The sequence below is a fragment of the Ictidomys tridecemlineatus genome, chromosome 6 (assembly GCF_052094955.1).
Source record: "Ictidomys tridecemlineatus isolate mIctTri1 chromosome 6, mIctTri1.hap1, whole genome shotgun sequence".
NCBI lineage: Eukaryota > Metazoa > Chordata > Mammalia > Rodentia > Sciuridae > Ictidomys > Ictidomys tridecemlineatus.
The window spans coordinates 159,926,164-159,953,549 of NC_135482.1; the positions used below are offsets into that span (position 1 = coordinate 159,926,164).

The 27,386-nt window shown below is 33.2% G+C and overlaps 1 protein-coding gene across 8 annotated transcripts in view; it reads right to left on the reverse strand.

The window, feature by feature from the left end:
- The window catches only part of Zc3h13 (zinc finger CCCH-type containing 13), an 81,353-nt gene that overhangs the window by 14,086 nt on the left and 39,881 nt on the right, over nucleotides 1–27,386 (reverse strand). For 5 of the 8 annotated variants that reach the window (XM_078015982.1, XM_021720790.3, XM_040281504.2 and 2 more), the window contains exons 8-16: nucleotides 26,061–26,258; nucleotides 20,596–20,906; nucleotides 17,420–17,884; nucleotides 12,016–12,207; nucleotides 8,128–8,211; nucleotides 7,219–7,774; nucleotides 3,652–3,755; nucleotides 2,087–3,298; nucleotides 618–1,133 (exon numbers count right to left, since the gene is read on the reverse strand). In XM_078015982.1, coding sequence (XP_077872108.1) covers nucleotides 618–1,133; nucleotides 2,087–3,298; nucleotides 3,652–3,755; nucleotides 7,219–7,774; nucleotides 8,128–8,211; nucleotides 12,016–12,207; nucleotides 17,420–17,884; nucleotides 20,596–20,906; nucleotides 26,061–26,258 — 3,638 coding nt within the window. The remainder of the gene's footprint in view (nucleotides 1–617; nucleotides 1,134–2,086; nucleotides 3,299–3,651; nucleotides 3,756–7,218; nucleotides 7,775–8,127; nucleotides 8,212–12,015; nucleotides 12,208–17,419; nucleotides 17,885–20,595; nucleotides 20,907–26,060; nucleotides 26,259–27,386) is intronic. The other 3 variants (XM_078015986.1, XM_078015984.1, XM_078015983.1) reach the window with 2 other exon arrangements.

Below are 27,386 nucleotides of genomic sequence, written 5' to 3' on the forward strand. Positions count from 1 at the left end.
GTCAATTTTTGTGATTTTATTTTATTCTTAACATTTAAGAAAAAAGATGTGATGGTTATTCTTCAAAATCTGTGGACACTGTACCTAAGCAATGTTTCAATGGTTGGGCATAAACAGAACTGAATATTTCATTCTTCGATCTCTTTTTTTTTTTAAATTGATTTTGTTTTTTAAATACATGACAGTGGAACACATTATAATTCTTATTACACATGTAGAGAACGATTTCTCATATCTCTGTTTGTACATAAATTATGTTGACACCAATTCATGTCTTCATACATATACTTTAAATAATGATGTCCATCACATTCCACCATTATTGCTAATCCCCTGCTCCCTCTCTTCCCCTCCCATCCCTCTGCCCTATCTAGAGTACTCACTTTTTATTTCAAGAACTATTTCTTTTATTTCATTAGGATTATTTTAACCCAAATTTGTACTAGAGGGAAAGACATATTTTAGTATTACAGGAATTTTCCTTATGAATCTACTTCCTCTAATGAAATCAATTTGCCTTTCAAAAGAAAATATTTACTTCACATGAAATTGGAAAAGGAATGGAGCATATGAGATGTCTAATCTGTTTATAACAGAGAAAAGGGTGAGGCCCTCACCTTCCACACTCTCAGTTCTCTCAGCTTTATTCATATCTTCAAATCCTTGCACAGATCCCAGTTCTTTATCCATTCTTTCTTTATCCAAAGTTAGAGTGTCTCGGGAAGCGGCTTCCAGGTCTCTTTCATGTTCACTCTCCAGTTTTGCTTCACTGCGTTTCACAGACTCCAACTGAGAAGAAATCTCAAAAGTTCTATCTCTATCTCTGTCCCTTTCAACAGATTCAGGAATTAGTCTCTCTCTTTCCCTGTCCAGGTCTCTCCTTTTGTCTCGCTCTCTCTCGCGTTCCCGCAATCTATCTCGATCTCTGTTCCGTGGCCAGTCTTTATCGGCTTCTCGGTCCCATTCTCTTGGCCTTGTATCCCTCCTCTCTCTCTCCCGCTCTCTATCATGCTCATATCGATCTCTTTCTTGAAGCCTATCTCTGCTATCAAAAGACCCAGATCTTGAATGGACTTGCCGATCTGACTCAGGAGAACTTCTTCTTGAACTATGGCTTCTTGAATCCTGGCGATCTATAATAAATATGCCACATACAAAAATTAACAGAAAACAGAAACAAACGCTTCATTTTAGAATCTTTTAAAGTTACAATTTACTTGCCAATATATTTTCTCAATATTTTCAATGTTCTATATACTATGTACATTCTACATACACATTTGTCTACATACATATACAAAGAACTCATTTTAGGGACAAATTTCTCTCTCTCAAGGGGTTAATCAAAGTATGTTTAAAAAATTTCCTTGTCAGCGGAGTACAGTGGTAGGTACACACCTCTAATCATTCCTAGCAACTTAAAAGGCTGAGGCAGGAGGATTAAAAGTTCAAGGCTAGACTTCAGCAACTTTGTGAGACCCTGTCTCAAAATAAAATATTAAAAAGGGCTGGGGATATAGCTCAGTGGAGAGCAGCCCTGGGTTCAATCCCTAGTACCAAAAGAAAAAAAAGGTTTCCTTGTCTATTTCCAGTACAAAAATATCTTGAAATATGTACATAAAATGGTTAGATATTAATATGTACTTAATTCTTTGACTTCTCTTTACTCTCCTATCTTATTTTCTGAGGCAAAAAGAGCAGTACTGGCTATAGAAAGAATAGCAGGAAGATTACATTTGCAAATGTTGATATAGGGCTGGAGTAGAGAGCCTTTTCACCAAATCATATCATTAAAATCCTAACATTAAACTGTTAATAGCACTGAATGTATCTCTATTATAACATTGGTCTTAAAGTGATAATGGATGAGATTTTAAAGGGATAATGAAAATAAACGATGATTTCTTAATGGGATGAATAAGCCTCCTCCCACACCAAGTTCCACAAAATAAAATAAAAAAAAAAGATTAGCCATCACATTAAAAAGCATGTATAAAAAGTAACTAGGCATTACTTTAGCATTATAATTTGTATAAAATATACTAACACAGGAAACAATGACTAGATCATAATTCAATTTTATTACCTGAAGAAGTACTTCGGCTAGGCTCTCCACGCTTTAACTGGTCAATCCTAGATTTTCTCTCTCCTGTGATTTCTAGACTTTTTGTTTTTTCTCTATCTCTTGAACCACTATGCAGCACTCTCTTTCGACTACCTTGGTCATCCCCACTTCTATGGGCAGAATCATTGGATGGAGAGCGCAGACGGCCAGAGGTGTGACTACGATTACTCCGATTGCTCCCAAGGCTGCTACTCCTCTTTTGATCCACTGGCTTTCGATGTGGTGTATCTTCTATGGTTACATGAGGTGCCTCTACTTTTTCTGCTCGTGTCCTATGGCATTTTCTGTGTGACTCTTCATTGGCAAAAGTAGCACTGGTAGTGTTGGTGGGGTTCGTAGAGGTGGAAATGGAGGTGGAGGAGGCAGTAGCAGCAGTAATAGGAGTAGAGGCAAGAGCAGCAGAGGCAGCTGTACTGGCACTAGCCAAAGGAGGTGGAGGAGGGAGAAGAGAAGACAGAGGAGAAGGGGTACTACCAGGAGTAGCAGCAGAAGCAGCATGCTCTGATTCTGTCACCTCTGTACGGTCAGGCACATCCTCATCAGACCAGTCACTAAAGGCTGTATCTTCTTTCTTCTGAGGATCCTCTAGCATAACATCCTTATCGTTGGAAATTTCAACTAAATCCTCTTTGGTTGTCATAGGGGGAGTTCGTGGCCCTCTTTTCTTCTTATTTTGCTGGGTTGCTTCTTCATCAGAAATATCAGAATCACCTTTGGATCTTTTACGTTTTTTTTCAACATTTTTCTTCTTCTGTCCTTTTTTAGGGGAGAAGACTTGACCATCTTCAGATGTTGTCTCAATGTTACTCCTCTCTATTCCAATATCATCCTCTTTCTTTTTCTTGATAGGTTTCTTCTGAAGTTTTGCTTTTTTCTTATTTTCCTCATGAGCTCGATCAGATGTGTCTCGATCTTCAGACGGGTGGTGGCCAATCATGTCTTGTGTACGTGATCTTGAGCTTTCCAAGATTTCTGTCTGTTCTCTCTGCTTTTCTACAGAAGAAACTTTCTCTTTGAGTTCTTGCTCTTCATAGCGTCTTGAACTCTCTTTTCTTTCTGGTTTACGATCTTCTTCTTTCCATCTACTCTGCCTATCTTCAGGGAGGTGTGATGGGCTGAGAGAACGAGATTCTTGAGGTCGTACAACCTGGCTCAAGAGTCTGTGTTTTTCATCTATACAAAAAGATGAAAAATAATCACATATTCACCAGGTGAATAAACACTGCACATTACATTTAAATAACATTTAGACAATCTCTCACTTTTCATCTGAAAACTTTTCAAATGACAGACAAAAGCCTACTATTTGGATTTAACTACAAATGGTAGGAAAAGACAATGTCATTATGATAAATGATATACTTCTCAAACATACTTTAATCACATAAGGAAATATTTAGAGGCTGTAGATCCAGAAAACTTTTAAAAATATCTTAATTCGTCAGTTCCAATCAGTGTCAGTGTCAAAGAATGATCTCATAGTAAATGAGTACGAATACAGAGACACAGAAAACAAAAGTGCTCACTTTTATCATCTCCACTGTTGTAAGTGTCACTGTCAGGAGAATGTTCACGCCGGCGCTTAGGTGACTGCCGAGGACTGGGACTCCCTTCATTTCTATAGCGCTTCCTAAATTGGGCAAACAAATACAACTTATAAAATTATAAAGGGTGAAGATTTCTTTACTATGTTTTTTATTAGTATATTTTACTATAACTTATAATTATAGGAAAGCAATATTGTCAAAGCTGAATCATACAAAGGGTATTTGGTATCTTTAATAAAGTTCATTACTTCATTTGCTAATACTTCAAATTGTAGATTTAAAAATCTACAATTTGAAAAAAAATACATGGCAACATTTCTTTCTTTCATTATTCATGGAAAATCATTCAAGTGAAAATTGCCATATTTAAATACTGCAAAATGATAATATACAGTTTTGTGAAATCAATAAACTAATGTACCCTCTAATATAAACATTAACCAATTTTACATTCTTATGATATAGAAATTACTTTGTGCAGGGAAAACAGGTAAGAAAATCTAGTATTATTTTTGGAATAAAAAAGCTATGAGTTCAATTTATAGCCACATTACTTATTATGCAGCCTTAAGTAAGTTCCTTAATTTGTCATCTGAAGTTAGGGAGAAAATAGTTCATTAAACTGCAGTGAAGTATACATTAGTTATGTCATAAGCCCAGTGCCAGGCATATTATTTGTACATTTGTAAAAAATAAATTCCTTTTCCCTTCTCTGAATTAAAATCACTTGCTTGGTGATAAGTAAATAATTCATATATTCATTATATTTCTTTTTCCTTAGTTGAGTTTAAAATAAATACTGATTTATTCACCTTGGTTCTTATATTATTCCAGTATTTTCTTACATTTTTGTTACATTTGGACTACTTATTTTTTATCAACATTGTTTGTTTATAAACATTACAGTCAAAAGTTGAGAACAATGCTGCAGCACATCCATTGGGACAGCTTCTTTTGAGTGACCAAGTGAAGAAGGCAGTGCCAGGAGTACTGTAACAACTCACAGGCCTCAGCTTGTGCAAGTCCTTATCCAAAGCTTCCACCATCAACTGGCGGCCTACTTCCTCACTCTTTAAATCTGGGCAGGACTAGTGACTTGCTACATGACAGAAGAATGTGGTAAAAGTTACACTGTACAAATCTGGAGAGGACCCAAGAAGCTTTACAGCTTCTGCTTTTGCTTTCCAGGTATGCTCTATTATTGTACACAAAAACAAAATTTAGACTACTGGAGGATGAAAAGTCAAATGGAGGACAAATAAGGTACCCCAAATGCCAGACATGTGAGTAAGGACACCTTGAATCATCTGGGTACGATTGAACTTTCAGGTCAATTGTAGACACACAGTTATCTCAAGAAGGACCAGCAGAATATACACTGCTAAATCCACATAAAATCACTCATCCACAGAATCATAAGCAAATAAATGGTGACTGTTTTAAACGACTAACTTTTGAGACAATTTAACACAGTAAGAAATAACTGATTGATACACTAGAATAAAGTGAATATTTGAAGCATGATAAAAATGATTCATAATTATTTTTATGAAACAAAATTAGAGTAAAATGAATACTATGGTAATGCAGCAAACCTAAATAACTTTTTTAAAGTGCTGGATAAATTCAAACTACTGAGATGAAAGTATAAATAACAACTAAGTTAAGATATTAATATTATTTAAAAGTTTTTCTTATTGGTTTGTTTGACTCCTAAGTTTCTAGGGTCAGTCCCAACTCTTGGAATTTTCATGGCTAATTAGTCATGAAAAAAACAGAAAAACTGTTGCTTATTATAAGCAGAAATGAGAAGTATGAAAAAAATATTAATCAAAGCAGAGAAGTGGAGAAAAGACACATAAAGATTTGAGAATTATAATTATAAAAGATAGAGAGATGTAAAAGTCAGAGAGAGAAGAAAATATTATGTATGTTTGCCTACATGTGATAAAGGAAGAATCTCTGAAGCTCATTTTAATGTAAAATTTTTAATATGTGGGGAGAGGGAAGCAGGAAAGTAAGGTAGAGAGTACATTACAGTAAATTTTGGTTGCAGATTAAAGAGCAGAATGAGTGCCAAGAAAATATTTTTTGGCCCTAATAATCACATTCTGCTCTTTAATCTGCAACCAAAATTTATTGTAATGTACTCTCTACCCGAGGTTCCACTTTGGTGCTGAATTGTACCCCAATAATTCAGAAAAGCAATGATGGAACTGGCTTAGCCAAGAACTGTCTACTCCTCAATCAATGAGAGCCCCAATACAAAGAGGACTGCTAAAGTAGGTACAATTCTAAGGCCAACAAAGGCATCATTTGGAGACAAATTTGGTAAGACTATAATCAGCACAGAGGGAAACAGTGGAGAGATATCATTCCTATAATAACCTGGTTAGAGCCACATCAGAACAAATCAAAGCTAACCCTCAACTTCCCAGATACCTAAACAAATAATTTCTTTTGATGAAGGTGGGGAGAAGGGTGAGGGGGGAGAGAGAGAGGTGAGACAGAGAGAAAGAAAATAAAGAAATAAGAAAGGAAGGAAGGAAGAAAGGAAGGAAGGAAGGAAGGGAGGGAGGGAGGGAGGGAGGGAGGGAGGAAATGTCCTCAGATATATTCTATGAGATGCCAAGAAAATATCTTTTGGCCTCAATAACCTACTATATATCTTCACAGCATGAGAGGACACTTCCTTATCTCTCATCTTCTAGCTACATAACAATTATAGGAATTCTTAGGTCCTATAATACTGTGAATTGTTTCCTGTAGCCTAGAGGTGTGACTCCATATTTACAAGCATAAGAAACTCAGGCAGTATCTCTTGGTGACTAGCCATCATCATTAACTAGTTATCAAGAGGATGTAGTGGGACACAAGTTCACTAACACTTTTATGTTGGATTCTTCCTAAAAAAGTCTATAACAAGTCAAGAAAGCTCACATGCCATAAAAAATGCACAGGAAATAAGAAAAAGTATTCTATGGTTTGGATGTGGTTTGTTCCCCAAAGGTTTATGTATTAAAGGCTTGGTTCTCCATGTGGTAGTGCTGAGGTAGCAGAACCTCTAAGAAATGGGGCCTACTGCAAGGTGATTAGGTCACTGGAGGCACTGACCTTGAAAGGGATTAATGCTGGTCTCACAGAATGAGTGGGCTCAGAGCCAGGCCAATCTTTCACTTGGCCTGTTCTGTTTCTTCACCATGTTTTAATACAGCCAAGGGAGCCCTCACCAGATGCTGAACAAATAGGGTTGCTTGATCTTGCACACACAAGTCTCTGAGCTAAATAAGCTTGTTTTCTTTATATATTACCCAGCTTCTAAACAAATTATTACAGATTAATTATAGACCCTGGATTAAAATATAAAAAAATTATTTTCTAGATAATTAAAGAATTTTCACCATTTTATTTGTATATAATAAATTTGACACACAAAAAGAAAAGACAAGACTTAATAGAAAATTAAGGGAACACTGAAAAGCATTAAATAAAACATGAATTCTTTACTGAAATGAACTTTCTAAAATTGATTCATATCATTCTTACTTTGATTTTCTCTCATCATGTCCATCTCTCGGATTGCGATCTTCTCGAATATCTTCTCGCTTTTCTCTACGGTCATCTCGTCCCTTGTCCTTTTCTTCCCAATCCCGCTGACGTTCTCGTTCTTTATCCCTTTCTCTTGCTCTTTCTCGTTCCCGTTCTCTCTCTCTTTCCCGTTCTCGCTCTCTCTCCCTCTCTCTTTCTTCTCTTTCTCGCTCCCGTTCTTTTTCCCTGTCTCGCTCCCTCTCTCTTTCCCTCTCTCGGTCATGATCGCGATCTCTCTCTCTTTCACGTTCTCTCTCCTTTTCTCTTTCTCTTTCTCTCTCCCGTTCCCTAGCACGCTCTCTTTCTAGTTCTCTTTCTTTTTCTCTTTCCCGATCTCGTTCACGTTCCCTCTCTCTCTCCCGCTCCCTGTCTCGTTCTCGTTCCCTATCTCTGTCTCTAGCCCTTTCATCTCTTCTATCATCCACTCTGTCTACTCTTCGTTCCTCTCTTCTTTCATCACGCTCAAGCTCGTCATTCCTTCCCTGATGTCGAATTGGTGAGCTTGGTCTTTGATCTACAATGAAAATCAAGTTTTGTCAGTGATTAATTTAATAGATAACCTATAGGTTATACAGCATGGCAAATCTTAAATTTTATCTGTGTATATATGGGTCACACTGGCAACAAATTATAAATCAAGTACTATATTTACTTTAAATTTAATCATCCAAATATTAATCACCCCTAGACCTTTAAAAATTATTTTCTTAAATATATTTTCAATTTCCCTCTAACTACCATGTTTTCTGCTCCCCATCAACCCCCAACCCCCTCCCACTTATCCACCTTTGATCTTTCTCTGCATGCTCCCTACCCTACCTCCAGCCCACTGCTCCAACCCCGCTTTCTGCCATCTCTACCCTTCACCTCTGATCTTCTCTGTCCCCCCAGCAGGACCTGAGAACACTGGTGGCAAAGGATAGGGGCAGCAGGAGGTGTAGAACATAGGAGCTGAAGGAAAAAAAAAATTTCCCTCGTAAGTCACACCTCTAATTTCAGGCCAAAATATATACACATCAAAGTGCAGCTATTATGTGAGGAAAATATTGTAGAACAAACTAAACTAGAATTAAGGGTACTGAAGGCTAATAATCTTGGAACAATCAAATGTAAAAAGTGTTTCATATCAGTGATATATATTTATAATTACCTAACTGCTAATAAAAGTTTTATTTAATCATATAAATGAATACTCAGATAAAAAGTTGTTGTCCTAAAATGTTAAATGATAATCTCAATCACATTTTATATACTTTTTCCAATCTACACACAAATCACACAAACACAGAGAAATGAATACACGCTGCTTAAATAACCACTTGAGCAATAAAATTAGTCTGGGATCAAAAAATGTATAAAAGGATGGCTTCAACTTTTCCCCAGAGCCATATTTAAAGCAAATACTGTGACATAATCTAGGCTATTGAGATGTTTCTACTTCTGTGCCATACAAATATATCTAACGATTAATCAATGAAGATCAAACTATACTATGTCCAATGGATTGGTAAGTGAAGCATTTAACATCAACTTATTAAGCAGAAAAATTTTGGAATATTTCCAGAGAAGGAGTCAATATAGTAGCTTAAAAAACATAAGAAGTAAGACAAGAAAAGACTATATAAGATTTCATTTTTTTCTTCTAGCTTTAAAATTCCTTTTTATGCTGAATCTAACCTCTAAATAGTAACTATGCATATCTTTTCATAGTGTTAAGGAAGGGAAATTTAAGCTAAAGTCCAAAAGTGATTTTGGTGACTCGCCAGTTACAGAGATGGTAGATGCATTAGGACTTTAGGACTACAAAGTCAATTTTTCCTAAATCTTTTTATTTTTGCTGAAACTAATTTAAATTAAAGTGGTTCTATTGTTATATATCTATATTTTAGATTGTCTAAATTCCTGATTTGGGGATCATAATCAAAATCATAATTACAAATAACCTGAAACATTTAATACTGCAACTTACATTAATTCATATTTGAAATTTCTGAATAAAGGAATGTCAGGGAATAGACTATTCAGGCACTTTCTAGGCAGATAAAACCTTTATTCTCACATACAAAATGGCAATGTCCCTAATTTCAAAGGAAAATGGAAAGAATACAAGAGCACCATTCTTAACATGTCTAAACTATCTTCCAAAATATGTTCTTCAAAGATGTGCTTTCTTCACATATTTCTTAAGTAACAACAAATCTATTAATTACAGCTGGCAACTTTTGAATTATCCAAATATTGCCATACCCAAATACTATCAATTTCATTTCTAGAATCTTTCTTTTCCTTTCACTATCTCTACAGTTACTATATTAACTCAGACCTTGATCAGCTCTTCTCAGATGATTATGTTATCAACAGTCTATCTTTGCCTTCAGTTTTTCCCCAGATACTTAATATGTTTTTGATGAAAACTCTATTTGTTCCATCTGCTTAAAAGCAGTTATACAGAGTGAAAAGCAATTAAATTCAAAATATTTAGCCTGACTTATTAGGTCATTTACAACCTGGTCTATATAGTCTCTTATCAGGCCTCTTCCCTGGCTCCTTTCCTTCCCTACAAATCATAACATACCTCTACTCTAACCTCACAACATAATTCTTTATTCCTCCAAAGCATATGTTTCTTTTAGTCCTATGTATCTGCTTATGTTACACCTCTGCTGGAAAATACTTTTTCCATTATTCCTTCTAGCAAACTTAAATATTCTGAAGGCCCTAATTCAGATGTCCTCTTCCTAATTAAAGCACCTTTCTTGGAATTCTGTTTGGTCCTTTGTCTTCTCATAGAACTTTACATAGCACTAACAATTATATTTTAGTTGTCTATTTGTACTAGACTATGAAGGTCAGATCTAAAGGAAAGATTTAAATTTCTGAGGACAGAACAAAGTACTTGTGTATATCTCTACCCTTAACCTCTATGAGTCCTCTACTACTCACTATACTTTAGCCACATTAGTCTTCTTTCTAATTCTAAGACATGTTAGGCTATTTCCCACCTCAGAGCATTACACCTGCTCTTTTCATGGGATGCTTTTTATCTTTGAAAAACTAGCTACTTCTCTTGCATTTATGCCTCTACATAATTTTTTTCAAGTTGTTCATAAACACTACACAACAGGTCCTTCTCTTATTCTTTATTTCTATCTGGGGCTACTGTTTGTTTCCTTGATAACCTCAATAATCAGTTACTTTAGCGAGGAGAGGAAGAATCCCCACCTCTCTGCCCCACTTTAAGTTCTATAAGGAAAGAACTATTATATATTAGCAAAGTGCCTGGCATGGGTACTAAAGGCACAGAATATATCATTAACCTCAAAAATAGGTTTCTCTTTTAATCATACATTTGATATTCACTAAAGTAGTTATACTTTGAAATTTCCTTCCTGTATACTGGTAACTTAACTTCTCTTAGATCTAATCTCTTAATTGTGAAACATGGATTATTTTATCATATATATATATATCTATATATATCTATATATATATATACACACACATACACACTCACAGGGACGTTGTAAAAATTAAGCTAAAAATATATATTTAAAGTAACTCTCAAAGTTTCTGACACCTAGTAAAAGCTTAACATGTGTGGTTAAACCAAACACAAGATTGAAACCAAATCTTCCTATAGAATTTAGGCATGAGATGAGGAAAAACCTGAGCTAGGATGTGAAAACAGAAATAAAGTATCAGGACACAGTGAAGAAAGGTTGTCAAAGAGCTAAGGAAGAAACAATTTCAGAAACACAAAACATATAAACTCCAACCCTATATATAGTTGAGGAAATCCTACACATCTTTTAAACCAAGTGCACTGGGCTTACCTTTAACAAACAACCCAACTAATTCTCCTGTGTCTAATCTTATCCCCAAAGTAGATGATGTCTTAGAGACTTTGCTCTCCTTCTATTACCACCCATATCAATATAGGAAGATAGTTTTTTGATTCAACCCACACTAAAGCACCAATATTCAATCTTCTGGTCCACAAAATTGCATACTATTTTAATCTCAGCATTATAGCAAACTTTACTTTAGAAATCAGCCAAGATAAGTGAGACCTTCTTCAGATTTTAAATGTTTAAAGGTCCTAACATGTACAGGCAATAAAAGCATGCTAAAGAAAGTGCTTACAACCCTTAAGGGCTTCCTAGTAATTCTGTTTCAAAATTGAGTTTTAAGAGATCATCTAATTAATGGAAAACTTTTAACTTTCGACAGCTAAGAATATAAATTAACCAGAGCAAATATTATATATTTTCAGAACAGACTATAAACAGAATGTTTCACTGAACAATCTCCAGTCCTATCACTTTCCTTGTTCCTCTCTCACAGTCCTTATAAGACTTTACTGATCACACTAATGAGTAAGTAGGCAGGATCCTTAACTGAAGATTTAGATATTTCCTGAATCAGAACTGCCTGGGATGGCTCTAATCACCTACACTTTTAAAAGAGTTGTGAGCAATTTGGTTAAGATGAGAAACATGCAATAGAGCCTCCCCCCATTCTTATACTTTGCTGCCTGAGGTACTGATAACTGTCTATTTACATAATCCCTCCAACAGCAATTCAACAAAGACTATATGAATAAATAGCTTCAAATGATCATCAAGCACATATCTTAAAAGACACTTTACATTAAAAAGTAAATCAATATTCACAAAAAGTAAATTGATAACCAATTTAAAAACAATTTTCTTTATACAAGTTGGTTACTATATAATAAAATTCTATTTGACAAACCTCTCTCTCTGTTGTCGCGACGATCTCTCTCTCCATGTCTTCTCTCAAAGGAAGAATCCCTTGCTTGATCTCTGTTGTCTCTTTCCAGATATCTATCTCTTTCAGGATAGCTACTCCGAGTTTCCCAGCTGTCATGATAGTTGCTACTACTACTGTGACTATCAATTTGAGAACCTCTCGTGCTTCGACTTCCTAAACAAAGGATATTCACACAAATATTTAACACATAAACAATAATCAACAAGTTTGTCAGTCACAATTCTTTTTCCTAAAAAAAAAAACACTAGTTTTTTTTTTTTTGGTATTCCAAAATGTGGCATTCATTTTTTAAAGAACACTAAGCAATATATCAGAAACCTAAACTGTTCAATAACTGACTACAGTAAGATAAGTTCCAGTTGTCCCTCTCTCTGAAAATAAGTCCTATAATAGAAACAAAGTAAGACTGACTTAATGCAGAAAATAACAAAATGAAAATGATTTTTTTCATATCTAATTCATAAAAATATCATGAAAATAATTAAATAAATAGGAATGTTATTGTTTAAATTATAGTTTATAGTGAAAATATTCCAAATAGAATCAAGGTCCTTTGCAACATAAAGTGATAACTGCAAACTTTTATTCAAGAATGTAGAAAAAGAATGTTCATAAGTAACTTGATTCAGAATAGCCCCAACAAGAAAGTACCCAAATATCTCTAAGTGGTGAATGGTTAAACAAATGATAGTAAGGAGAACAATATTCAGCAATAATAAAAAACACACTATCACTACATACAACAACTTGAATGACAACATTATGTTAAGTGAAAAAGCCAGTGTCAGCAGGATACATACAGCATGATTCCATTTATGAAACATTCATGATATAACATAAGATACAAGACATAACACAGGTTGTCAGGGGCCAGGAACAGGGGATGGGAAGGATGTGGGAATACGGATGTGAATACACTGGAGTAACACAACGGAATTTTATAAGGTTACAGTGGATTTTTTAAAAAAAAATTTTTTTAATGACAGAGTCTCACTATGTTGCCCAGGCTGACCTCACACTCCTGTAGCTGGGACTAGAGGTGCATGCTACTGTGTCTAGATCAGCTGAGTATCTTGAGTTCGGGTAAGTCAATACAGTGCTACTCATGTGATTGAACTACATAGACACACACACACAGAGAATAAATGTTTAATTAGAGAAATCTGAAGAAGTCCTATGGATTCTACAAATGTTAATTTCTTGGTTTTACCATAGATTGTAAGATGTAAACATTGTGAAAGCTAGAGGGTGGGTATACAGAGATTTCTTGTACATTTCTTTGTAATGCCTGTACATCCCCATCATTCGAACATACTTTAAAAAAAAAAAAACTTTATATTTGGGGGGAGCATAAAGGAAAGGGGAAGTAGTACTGAGGCTGTGATAATCCAGTACTACTTGGCAAAAACTCTGGAGGGTTCTGCCTTCAATTTCATAGAATTACCATAGATCAGAAAAATGGGAAAAGATGAACTTATTCTAACTTTTTTCCATGAAAAGCCAACCCACCCAAAGCAACAATCAACAATTCCTATCTATAACTGAGGAAATCCTACACATCTTTTAAAACAAATGCAGACGGTGCTTCCCCAAGGTATACACAGACACACATGCACACTCATATACTAACACACACAATTTACATGTACCAGGCCTGGAGCCCTAAAATAATCACAGCATAACTCTAAATAATGTAATAAGGCATTTTAATAATCTAATATCTGCAAAGAATATTTTAATAATTAAAGACCAGGGAGAATAAATTTGAAACACTTTTAAAGATAATAAAAGAGCTATAGATAAACCTAGGAATGAAAGGTTAAAAATCAGATTAGAGGCAATTAAGAAAAAATATTACAAAGATAAGTCTTGAGGATATGACTCAGAAGGGAAAACACTGACTGAAAAGGTAAAATATTGAAGGAAAGTTAAGAATCAAGAAAGATTCAATGAAGAAAATCAATATATGTCTAATAAAATCAATATATGTCTAATAACTATGTGTTGCTTAGAGTAACATTTAAAACAACCCATAAAGGTTAAAAGGATGGAAAAAGATTTATCAAATACACACCAACAAGAGAGCAGCCAGTAAAATAGCCTTTTGTAATAGCAAAGCCTCAAAATATTTAAATCAAAAACTGATCAAACTACAGTAAAATGACAAATCCACAAATTTCTAAATGATAGAAGACTTAGTTCACTTTTCTGTAAAGACATAACAATCAGACTTCAAAAAATTAGATGTATATTTGAAAGTATTAACAAACCTGATCTTAGAAATATGCTTTAAATCCTACCATTACAAGTGTAAATACATGCAGAATACTTATTAATACTGAACTCCTGAGCCACAAAATAAGATTTAACAAATACTCATACCAAAGAACTGACATCAGTGTTTACCTGACAACAATTAACATGGAAGGAAGGGATTTATTAAAAGCCTGACTGGAAATGTAAAATCCAACTTCTACTTAATTTATGAGTCAAAGAAGAAATCCTTAAAATTCACAAAGTGTTTAGAATGGGTACTAATAGAAATACTATATTTTTCATAAAAGAGTAAAACATAACAAAAGTTAATGAAATATAACAAAAGAAATATAAAGGAATATAAACAAGGCCAAATATTAGTTTTCTGAAAAGACTCTACACAGACAAATCTCTGGCAGGACCGAACAAGGGAAAAATAAAGGAATATGACCATAGATATAACAGAGATCTTATAAAATATATTTAGGAACATCTTTGTATCAAAAATCTGAAAATAGCCAGGCACAGTGGCGCTCACCTATAATTCCAGAGGCTAGGGAGGCTAAGGCAGGAGAATTACATAATCAAAGCCAGCCCCAACAACTCAGTGAGGGATCCTAAGCAACTTAGTGAGACCCTGTCTCAAAATAAAATATAAAGAGGACTGAGAATGTGGCTCAGTGGTTGAATGCCCCTGGGTTCAATCCCTGGCACCAAAAAAAAAAAAAAAAAAAAAAGAACAAATTTCCTAGGCTGGGGGACAGGGGAGAGACTTACTAGAATTGCTTCAAGAACAAAAAGAAAATCTATACAAATCTATAACTATTAGAGAAACTCATTTGGTGGAAAAAGCGCTAACCATCTAACAAATGTTACTTAACTTTTGAAGGACACATAATTAAATTGTTCCAAAAAAAAAAGCAACACATTATATAGAGCTAACATAACTTTTTGAGCCCCACCCAAAGAAGGACAATATAAGGAAAAATCTGCAGTGGTTTGCTAGAACTGGTTCATAATGGCTAACCAGGGACAGCTGTGGATATCTCTTCCCAACTCCACATGACCTCAGGTTAGTAGCTTGAAATCTTCCATGGTAGAAATTATTTATACCATGAGAACTGGCAAAAGGCAAGTCAAGATTTTTCTTCTGAAGAGTCAGTTGTTAAACATTTATCACTATACCATTGATGGTATGCCAACCTCAATTAAAAACATAAATATTTAATTCAAAATTAAATTTTTAACAAACTCATTCTAGAACCTTAAAAAATGACAAAATTGAATGTATCTCAGGAATGCAAGGACAGTTGCAAATTTTAAAAACATTAACATGTGAAATAACAAAATATATCAACAAACTATATGATATTCTTAAGACAAAAAATTAACAGTGATAGAAATTGTTAATTAAATTGGGTAATCAGGAGAATCCTTAGCACAATAAAAACATCTGTTAAAAAAACAAAAAACCTGCAAACACCACACTTGATGCTAGGAACAATCCTTAAAAATCTGAAACAAAGCAAAAGAAGCCCATTCTGTTTATATTCAATACTACATTGCTGGGGATGTTCAGTAGATAATTGAGAGAAAACACAAATCATAATCAGAAATGAAGAGCCAAATCTGTCTGTTCCCAGGTATATTTGTTAAAAGAATTTAATTAGATGTATTAGGAAAATACAGCAACAACACTTAAATCCAAGACTAATATATAAATATCAATTACTATTCCCAAGTACCAGAAATAAACATTAGAAAATGTTTTAAAAGACTCCATTTAGGGAGACACACAATTATTCACTAGGGAACTTTCTGAAAAAAGATTAGAGAAATTAAACATCCATCAATGTAATACTTGTGAACTTTATTATATATCCTACAATAGAGACTATGTACCAAAATAAAGAAGTAATTGTTTACTGTGGTGAAAGATATGATTTCATAATATTTTTATTAAGTGAAAATAGGATCCAGAATAATATAGGTTTTACTTTTCAACAAAAATTTTAAAATTTACTTTTGTTAACCCAGAGGGGAAAATGAATGGATATATATATTTGCTTATGTCAAATGTTTTGGAAAGGAAAAACACAAAGTTGGTAAGAGTGGTGAGAGGCAAAAGGAAAAGCTTTTCATTATGTATCTTTCTATACATTTGAAATTTTGAACCAGGTGAATGCATTATTTAAAAAATATTCTAACTTTAAAAATTTTTTAAAGTAGCATTTATAATGGCAACAAAAATAGTAACTGGCAATAAAATATATGTAAAACCTTATCAGAAAAAGGTATAAATCAACAACCTTAATACATTTAAATAAAAATTAATAGTTTTTCATAAAATTAGAAACTGTTTTCTAAAACTTATAAGAAAAAACAAAGTGTCAAGAAAAGATCAATTATGAAGAATTTTTGGGCCCTTCAACATTTAAATGTGAAGCAATAATACTAACCAGGGTTAGACCAACAAACCAATGAAAAGAATACAAGTGATGAGAGTTCTGCGGCAGTGGTCTGTGGAGAAGGTAAAGAAGTGGATGAAGAAAGGTCAAATCTAATTAAATCTCAGTAGTTTGGAGATCATGATAAATAATATTTAGGTCATGTGGGTGAAGGTAAATGATTTTTTAGGCAAGAAAAATGGCTCAAGATCCTGATATGAGAAGTTCTAAAGCAAGTGCAAATACTAGAGAATATATAAATCAGTCATTTCTGATGTCATCAGTTTTAAAAACTCACCATTTTGACTCTTTTCTAATGATCATTTTATCATCTATACACTAATTTATTGGGAAATACTTCCTTATAATTCTACTATTTTGCTTGATAGTAATTTTCTTAGTGTTCCATACTAATCAAGATGGAAGGCATGACTGGATAAAACGCAATCACCTGGTCTATAATGTAAACAGGGGCCCCACTTATGTTTCACTACTTTTAACGATTCCTAGATGGATTTATAGGGAAGACGGCAAAAATTATCTTGACAAAAGATAACAATGAACATAAAAAAATAATATATTTAGAAGAGAAATCGTAGGAGATTTAATGCTTTCTATATAAATATACAAGATAAAGTTCACAGATAAGTCAAAAACCTTACCCTTTTCAGGTAACTCTGGACCTCTCCCCCTACTTCTGCCCATCCGGTCATTCCTAATTTCACTTCGAGACTCATTTCTGGAATCATTCCTTATTTCAGTACGAGAACTTTCTTCTCTTAAGTGATTTCTGCCATAACTCCGGGATTCTTCCTGATATGTATCCTCTTTTCGATGAGTATCTCGACCTTCACGGTCCCTGTAGTCATGGGCATCACGAGTAGACCGAGAATCTCTGGGATCACGGCTCTCTTTACTATCTCTGCTATAATCCCTCATCTCCCTTGAGTCCCGGATGTCTCTGGAGTCTCTGAGTTCCCTGCGGTCTCTAGTGTCTCTGGTATCACGACGGTCTCGACCATCTCGAGGTTCTCTTTCATCTCTGTGGTCTCTAGAAGAGCTCTGATCCTGTTCATATTCTCGTTCTTCTCTTGTGTCCTTTTCTCTATCCCTTTTGCCTCTAGTTTCTGTTAACACAATTTTAGAAATCAACTGTAATTTTTTTCCCAAAGTTTCAAAAAACTAAACAATATATTTAATTAGAGCTTTATTACAAGAGTAATATGTGCTTTGCAGAAAGGAGAAAACAGGTGAATGTTTTAAATAATTTAAAATTAAAACTATTTATATGCTAAAATCCAAAAGATAATTTAATTAAAGATTTGATAGCTACATTCTTAACTCGATAAATGGTGAACATGAAGGTCCCCACCCCAATTTAACAATACTTATAGATCCTAAGCAACTGAAACAAATAAGTAAATCTCCTTTCCTCTCATTGCTGTTTTTTGTTTTTTTTTTTTTTTTTTTTTAAGAAACGATTTTAGATCCAGAGGTGCACAGTGACTTTAATTATTTTTACTGGATATTAGGCTAGATTTAAAATACATTATGACCACCTCAAATTTATTTAAGCACTTGAGAGTGGCTCAGTTAGCTATTGGCAAAGAGTACTGTTCTTCACTCTTTTCCTGAGCTGCTCAATGGTATGATACTTGTGGGTATGACCATTTCTAAAATTCCCTCTATTTAAGTGTTTTCTGATATATCATAGAAAAAAAACACCTCATTTTTAAAAAATGGACTACAAGGACTGGACATATAGCTCAGCAGGTAGAGTGCTTGTCTCACATGCACAAAGCCCTGGGTTCAATCCCTAGCACCACAAAAAAAAAAAAAAAAAAAAAAAAGACCTCAATGTTTATTTAAACCAACTTTGTTATTTTATATATGAATTAATACAGGCCCAAAGCTTAGATATCTCATACCTCATGAAAATTTGCAAAGATTATAAGCCACTATTTAGACATGCCTAGAAAAGGTATAAGATGATTATAAACATAAATCTGATAGGCAGTTAAAATATTAACAAGAACCACAAAGAATAAATTCTGCCCTTTTTAATCAGACTCTTTTGCAAGTTGTTCCTATATTCTGAAATTGTCAACAGTCTGAGGCTATTCTAGCAACTATAGCAGACTTATGCCTAAAACATTATAAATTTATTCCTTTTATTGTCCTTGCTGGCTGGGTCCATAATCTCTTTTCAAGGAACTCTCAAATAATCTTCAAAGCCTTACTCAATACCCAATCTCCTTTGCCAATGCCTTTGTCCATATACCTATATTTACAAATGCTAAAGACAGAAGCAATGGGTAAGGATCTGATATATTTTCATCCTTTTCTTCACAAAACTATGATTTCTACTCCTCTTCCAATACCAACTGTCCCTTAAAATGTGTCCACTTATACCAGACTTCTGTTTCATGATACTGCCATCAGTCTTTACAAATATATGTAATTATTAATTTCATTCTTTATCTCCCCATCCTTCTACTGAAATCATCCTTATTTCAGAAAATGACATCTAAATAAAGAGGAAGAATTATTTGCTAAATCTCTTCTTTCTATAAAAGATTAAAGAAATATCCTCTTTACAAAGGATTCTCCCATAAGCAATTCTTTCTACCAAAAAAGCATTCCCATGAGACTCGACTGATATTATTTTCCCTTCATTAGTATGTTTAATAATAATGACAAGTTTTCATTTAATAAGTCGTCATAAATATATACTATATTCTTGGTCAAATCTAGTTGTTAAATTTTATTAAAATTAATAGGTATAAGTAAATTTTCCCATCTTACCAATTTTCCATAAACATTGTATGGAAGCTTCCATCATGAGTTCTATAAATACAGCATACACAAAGTTCCATATACACTGTTATACTGTTCTGGTTCTATAATCATGTACATAATAATTAATTCTACAAAATAGGTACTTTCTCTGTCTCTACCTACATATCCACTATTCTTTCTGGGTAAAAGATTTTGAGTGAATACTGCTTGCACTGTTGATACAAAGAACATAACTATTAACATCATTTACAGGAGACTTCTATAATGCACTCGAACAGAGAGATATAAAATGCATGTTAAACAGAAATGTGTTGCAAGTATTTCCTAAAACCTTACTATGTTCAAAAACTAACTCAGAAGAAGTTAAATAAGGAAAGGAAGCTTAAACAAGAAGTATACAAAGGGATGACAGCTTGAGAATGTTGTTGCATATCTAACATTAATATAATTCTCAGGAATTTAGAAAGTAAAACTGCTTTGCTTACTTCCTTCTTTGAAGTGCTGGGATTGAATTCAGAGCCTCACACATTCTAGAAAAGAGTTCTACCAATGAGCTATTCCCTCAGCTCATGCTTACTTTTTTATTTTGATTTACATCTAGAAAGTCAATGCAATGACTTGGTTGTACTGACATTCTAAAAGTTTTCCCCAGCCCTGGTCCCTTTATCAAAACGCTTTCAATGCTTTTAAACTCTGCTCCCTGATTTGCTATTCTTCTTCCCTTTACTTCTTGATTTTTAAAAACATATAGTTAACTGAAACGGACATACCAAAAATTAGATGGGCAAAAATACACACACGTCACCAACTTAGCATACGTATAAATGCCACTTGTGCATATTTAATAATTAACATCCCTATCTTTGAGCATTTCCCATTGCCCTTAAGAACACTAGCCTTCATATTACAAAACTAAACATCTTCCACCATCCCTTATTACAACAATAAATATAGATGTCCAATTTTTCAGTAAGAAAATGTTTTTAATTAAAAGAACTCTTGAAAAAAAAGAAAAAAGAAGCTGAAGTATAGTGCATACCTTCCCTCCTTTCATGACGCCGATCGTGTGACTGTGAAGTTCGTTCATGATCATGCCTTCCTTTCTCTCTCATTGGAGAGCGATGTCTTGAAGGACTTGGCTTTCGCTGAGGAGAAGATAAGCAATGTGAAGGATAAGGAGAAGCAGAACGTCGTAAAGATGGAGTTAAAGTCCGCTGGTAAGATGGTGAAGGCGTTCTTTTTCGACGAGGAGAAGGAGAATGTCTTTGAATAGATGATCCCGATTGTGAGGATGATGAGTGATGTCTAGAAGATATAGGAGAATGATGCTGTCCTGATGGGGAAGTAGATCTATATGGAAAAATAGCAATTTAAAAAAAAAAAAAGAAAAAAAAAACGTGTTCAAAAGCCTTCTATTCCAGCCAAAGGAATATCTTTAAACAAAACTGACTATAAAAGTTAAAGCTAAAAGTGTTGGTAATAATTATAAGACAAATTTTAATTTACAATACTCTGAAATTACAAATAAGTTGCTTTTATTTAAAAGATGTGACTGACTTATAAGTGGAAGTAACAGCTTTAGAAGAAATATGCTGTGCCTTTCTCCCACTGACTTTTCCAGGCAATATTCTCCCTGAGCGAAGACTGCCTACTCTAACTTAAAGTACAGAATTCATTTTGTTAATCTGATAGTATAAACAAGTACCTGGAGGGGGAAAACTCAAAAACAACTACAGAGAAAATATACTAGTAAGATCAAGGTAGGAAGTAGCTGTGAAAATGCTTGTAAATTCAAGACCCTGAGGAAAGGAAAACTATCCCCAGCCACAAAAAGCAAATCTGTGCTGCCTGGGATGACATTTAGGATTGTGAAAGAATCCTATGGTTAATGAGAGGACAACAAAGTGTATACTGTCTTTATCTTAAATAAACTGCCTTCATTTGTGGGCAGCACAAACTGAGATTTAGTACATAAGTCTTATTTAAATAGGACCTCCTCAGCTCTAAATTGTCTTCTTTCACTGCTACCAGAGGAACAACTTATAACCCCGTGAAACACATCTGAATTACACCTGGAGCCTGTTATGCCATAACCTGAGTGTGATAGCAAGATGAAGTACACATATTTGTGTAATAACTAAAAAAGAATGCTACCGTTTACAAACAACATTCTAGACATCACATATCTAGATAAATATCATATTTCTCAAAGCAATTAGCTAAATGCGAATTCAAAAAAATTCTGACATTCTATTCAAGGTATTCTGGAATTACCTTCAGTGCCTATGATAAATACGTTTTAATATCTGTAATGGTGGAAAAATCATTATTAACCTTAAACCAGGGTTTAACAACCTCTGTACTATTGACATTTTATACCAGATAATTCTTAGGTGTTGGGAGTCTGTCCTGTATACTATAAGATGCTTAGCAGTATCCCTGACAACTCAACAGCATTCCTCCCACTGAGTGGTGACAATAATGGTACATTGTTAACTGTCCCCTGGAAGACAAATGATCTTGAGTTGAGAAACACTGCACTATACTAAGCTGTTTATAAATAATGCCTCTTTAATTTATATAAATTGCCGTGTGTGTGCGCGCACACACGCCAGGAAAGTAATCCAATATATTCAAAAGGATTTACAGAAAAAGAATTTAGGCAAATAAAAAAAAATGCCTTTACAATAAGAATTGACTGAAAACTAAAAATCTGCTATCTAGAACACTACATTTGTCTTAACCATTAGTTATGGTTCATTCAATTGAAGCTTTAAGCTTTTATTTAAAAATTTATTTCTTTCAATATAATAAACCATAAACCACTAAAATTTAACTGACTATAAATAGAAATTTATTTACTTACAGATACAAGTAGAAATGTTCAATGATTTTTACCCAAAGCTAGAAAACCATTTATGATCAATAGCCAAACAAATGCATCCTACTGAACAGGAAAATCTTTACTATCTGTTTCACTTTTGTTAGGTAGTAGTCAATTTGGAAATATGTAAATTAATAAAGATTGGCTTATCAATAAATGAACATTTTAAATTTCTGGAATATACTTAAAAATTTATTTCTGGAATATACTTAAAATTATTTCATGAATATCTATAATAGCCTTTGGTGATTAATTTACAGGATGCAAAAACCAAAAGTTTATTCATAGTATCTTTTTAAAAAATTACAGTCCAATCATATTTCTATCCAAATCTGTTGTCTATAACATGAAAGAAAAAACTTTAGTTCACACTTGAGATGATCACACAAATATTTAAGGCCAATATACTAACATATTGCTAAGTAATGGCTTCATCATTTTAACCATGTTTTCTTCTTACTCTTTTAGTTTCAGAAAATTGTTGATTCAATTTAAATACCTTTGCATTTTTCTCTTTGATACTACTCTTCTAAATGTCTAATGACTGAGAATAAGGAACAGAGAAGACCTGATGACCAAGACAAGATGGATCAAATTAAGGATGTGAGTCTAACTGGACATACACCTATACCCATTCTGCATATATAAAAGATGTCACTAAGCAATAAAACTATCATGAAATTTAATCAAAATTATAAATACTCTGGTTATAAATTACAAAAGAAATATATTAAAATATTTCCACTTTGAAGAAACCAGCCAATTCTAGAGAATTCTAGTTCACCTGAAGTTATTGCTCTTCTAACAGAAGAGCATTTATTGACCACTTTAGCTTATTTATTGTATTTATTGACCACTTTAGCTTATTTTCTTAAATTATTACCTCATTTAATCCTGACCTCAACCCAATAAGATAAAACTATGCATGTTTTACAGCTGAAGTAAAAAGAGAAGCTCAGGCAGAACAAGTGTCTTGTCCAGGGTCTTACATCAAGTAATTGGCAAAACCAGGAAAATTTTTCAATTTGTGTAACTTCAAGGTTTGTGCATTTTTCATTACATTGTTAACTCAAAAATGTGAGTGGGATCCCTCTAAAGAGTTACATTTTTCCTGAGGAAATATTAATTTCATGAAAAAATAAATTTGGAAACTAATAAAAAGTGAACAAGGGGATGGGTGTTCCTTATCAAATATTTAAGTATTTCATAAATCTTGTGACTCAGGAAAATATTCATCCCTGATTAATACTGATACAGAAGCCCACAAAAAAATACTAGCAAACTGATTTCAACAGCATATAAGAAGGATCACACATAATGACCATATGGAATTTATTTCTGGAATGCAAGGGCGGTTCAACATTGTGAAATATTGACAAAATAAAATGACTACTTGGCATCTGCACTGACATACACAAAAACATCTAATGAAATTCAACACCTTTTAATGATTAAAAATATCAACAAATTAGAAATATAATGAAACTACCTCAACTTAATAAAAGGCCATTTATGAAAAACCCATAGCTAATATCCCTCCCAATGAACAAATGACTGAAAGGTTTTGCTCTAAGATCAGGAACAAGGCAAGGATACCTCTTCCTGACACTTCTATTCAACATCATGTTGGAACATTTATATTGATTTTCAAAAGAAGTAAAAGGCATCCAAATTGGAAAGTTAAATGGTCTGTTTGTAGATGTCAAGATCTTACATGTAGTAAACTCTAGATTCTAAAAAAAATAAGCAAAATAAAACTTCACTAGAACTAATAAACAACTTTGGCAAAGTTACAGAATAATCAACACACACTAAAAAACAGTTGTGTTTCTACCCACCACAATGAACAAATCTGAAAAGGAAATTAAGAAAACAATTCCCCGCATGGCAGCATTAAAAATACTACATAGGGATAAACCTAAATAAAGAGATGAAAGACTGTACAATGAAAATTATAAAGCACTGCTAAAAGAAACTTAGAAAGACAGAAATAAGAGGAAAGATATCCTGTGTTAATGGCTTAGAAGATTTAATATTAAAATATCCACACTACCCAAAGCAATCTATAGTCAACACAATTCCTATCAAAATCCAATGGCCTTCTTTGCAGAAACAGAAAAATTCATCCTGAAATTTACATGGAACTTTAAGTCTCCCCTCCCTCAAATAGCCAAAAAAAATTTTAAAAAGGAATGAAGTTGGGGGATTTGCACTTATTGATTTCAAAATGTATTAAAGAGCTACAATAATTTTATCAAGTATGGTACTGTCATAAAGACAGCCTTGTAGTTCTATGGTGTAGAATATTCAGAAATAAACCAAATGATCATTTTTTAAAGGATGTGAAGACCAATCAAAGGGGAAAGAAGAGCCACTTCAACAAATAATTATGCCCAAACTAAAAATCCACATACAAAAGAATGAAGTTGGACCATTATCTAACACCACATTACAAAAATTCACCCCAAATGAACTAAATACCTAAATGTGAGAAGTAAATATAATATCCCTAGAGAAAAACAAAGTAGAAAAGCTTCATATATGGAACCTGTCAATGATTTCTTAACTATTACACCATAGAAACCAAGAGCAAGAACAAATGAGATTATATCAAACTTAAAAAATTTTGTGTATTAAAGGACATCATCTACAGAGTGAAAAGGAAACTTATAAGAATGGAAGAAAATATTTTCAAATTTCATCTCTGAGAAGATGTTCAATATCATTAATCACCAGAGAAATGGAAATCAATATCATGATTTATTACCTCACATTCTTTAGAATGGTTACTATAAAAATACAAAAAATAATAAGTATTGTTTAGGATGTGGAGAGACCAGAACATTTGTTCTCTATGGAAGTATAAAATGGTATAACTGCTATGGAAAACAAGAAAAGTCTCTCAAAAACTTAAAATATAATTATCGTATGACCTAGCAATCCTACTTCTGGGTTTATATCCAAAGGAACTGAAAGTAGGATCTTGAGGAGATATCTGCAGGCCCATGTAAAAGCAGTACTATTCACAACAGCCAAATATCCATCAATGGATGAATGAACAAACAAAATTTATTCCATAAGAAATATATTCAATCTTAAAAAGGAAGAAAATTCTGTCACATGCTATAATTTGGATGAACCCTAAGGATATTAGTGAAATAAACAGTCACCAAAAGATAAATACTATATGATTCTACTTATACAAAGTATTAAAGCAATCAAAATTCACAGAAACACAAGAGAGAATGGTGGTTATCAGGGATTGTGAGAAGAAAGAGAAGGGGAATTATTGCTTGGTGAGTTTAAGGTTTCAGATTTACAAGATGTAAAAGTTTTTGGAAATTTATTTCCTGATAATGTTTACATACTGAATACTATTGAACTATACATTTAAAACAGCTAAAATGGTAAATTTTTATGTTTTTACCATATTAAAATATTTAAACATTCTAAAATTTAATGTAAATTGAAATATCCATGACTAACTGTGTGAACTACTATACGTACACACACTGATAACTAAACTAAAGGCTCATTACAATAATGCCTGAAAGCTCCTAAAAAGGAAATACTTTAGATTCTATAAAAGCATATTGTTAAAAACATACAATCCTACTTACCTTGGTTTCTCTCTTTTTTCTCTTTGCCTTTCAAAATCCCGCCCTCTGTCCTTTCCATCTCTAGGTTTTTCTTCTATCCTGTCTTTCACTTTATATTTTTCTTTGTATTTTTTACCCAGAGCAATATCTTCTGGTATAGGAGGGGGTGGACTAGGAGTACGTGGCCCTTTCTTTTTACTTTGGTTGTTCTTTGAGTTCCTAAAGGTAACACAAAGTTATCATTAGAGGTTCAAATATTTCTTTAAGGCCAAATTGATATTTTTAAAAGTGCTTTTTAAAAATGGCAACATTCCTTCCAATTACTTGCTCTTTACTATGTTGTATACCAGTAATCAATAGCCAGGAAAAACATACCTCACAGAAAGGAGCAAAGAACTGGCTTGTTACTTATTTTGTGAATGCTGCTTATTAGTAATTTTAAATAACAGGTTCTGAGAAAAGATGGAGATGCAGCAGGGAGAGACTTTTATAGGTGATTATAAAAGGACAGGAAATAATATTGTAAAATAAAACAAAAGCTTAAATTGCATTTTTTTTAGTTTATATAGAAAAGTAGTTAAAGAAAATAAAAATCACCTATAATTCTACGATCCCAAAATAATTACACCTTTGATATGCTTCCACACTCTTCCCTTGGTTCTTTATACATTCATTTAAAACTAGATATTCACATGCAAAAAGATGAAGTCAGACTTTATCTTGTATCATGTACAAAAACTGACACAAAATTGATTAAAAATCTGAATGTAAAATCTAAAACTATAAAATTAGAAGAAAATAGGAAAAGCATCCTAACAATGGACTTGGAAATAATTTCTTGGTTATGACAACTAAGGTATACCTAACAAAGGCAGAAATAGACAAATGGGACTATAATCAAAGGTAGAAGTTTTCATGTGTTAAAGGATACCGTCAACAGAGTGAAAAAGGAAACCAACAGAATAGGAGAAAATATTTCCAAATCACATTTAGAGGATGGTCACAACTATTTTACCACTGAAAATGGTTGTTATTCTGTTTCTTTCTTACATACACATATATACTCATGAAAATCCCATTATAGTACTTTGTAAGATCTTTTTATATTGAACATAGAATGGGCATTTTCTATAATAAAAAGTAGATTTAAGTAATCATTGCTATTAATTGTATAGAATTTCTTTGAATAGATAAATGCTCTATAACATTTAATCAATTTCATATTTGTTTTTAAGGTGGTTTCCAAGTTTTGATCATTATAAAGGAAACACAATATCATCCACAAATAAAATTCCAAGCATTTGTTAGCAAACATTTATTTAAATCTTTGAATCTTGTTCCAAGAAA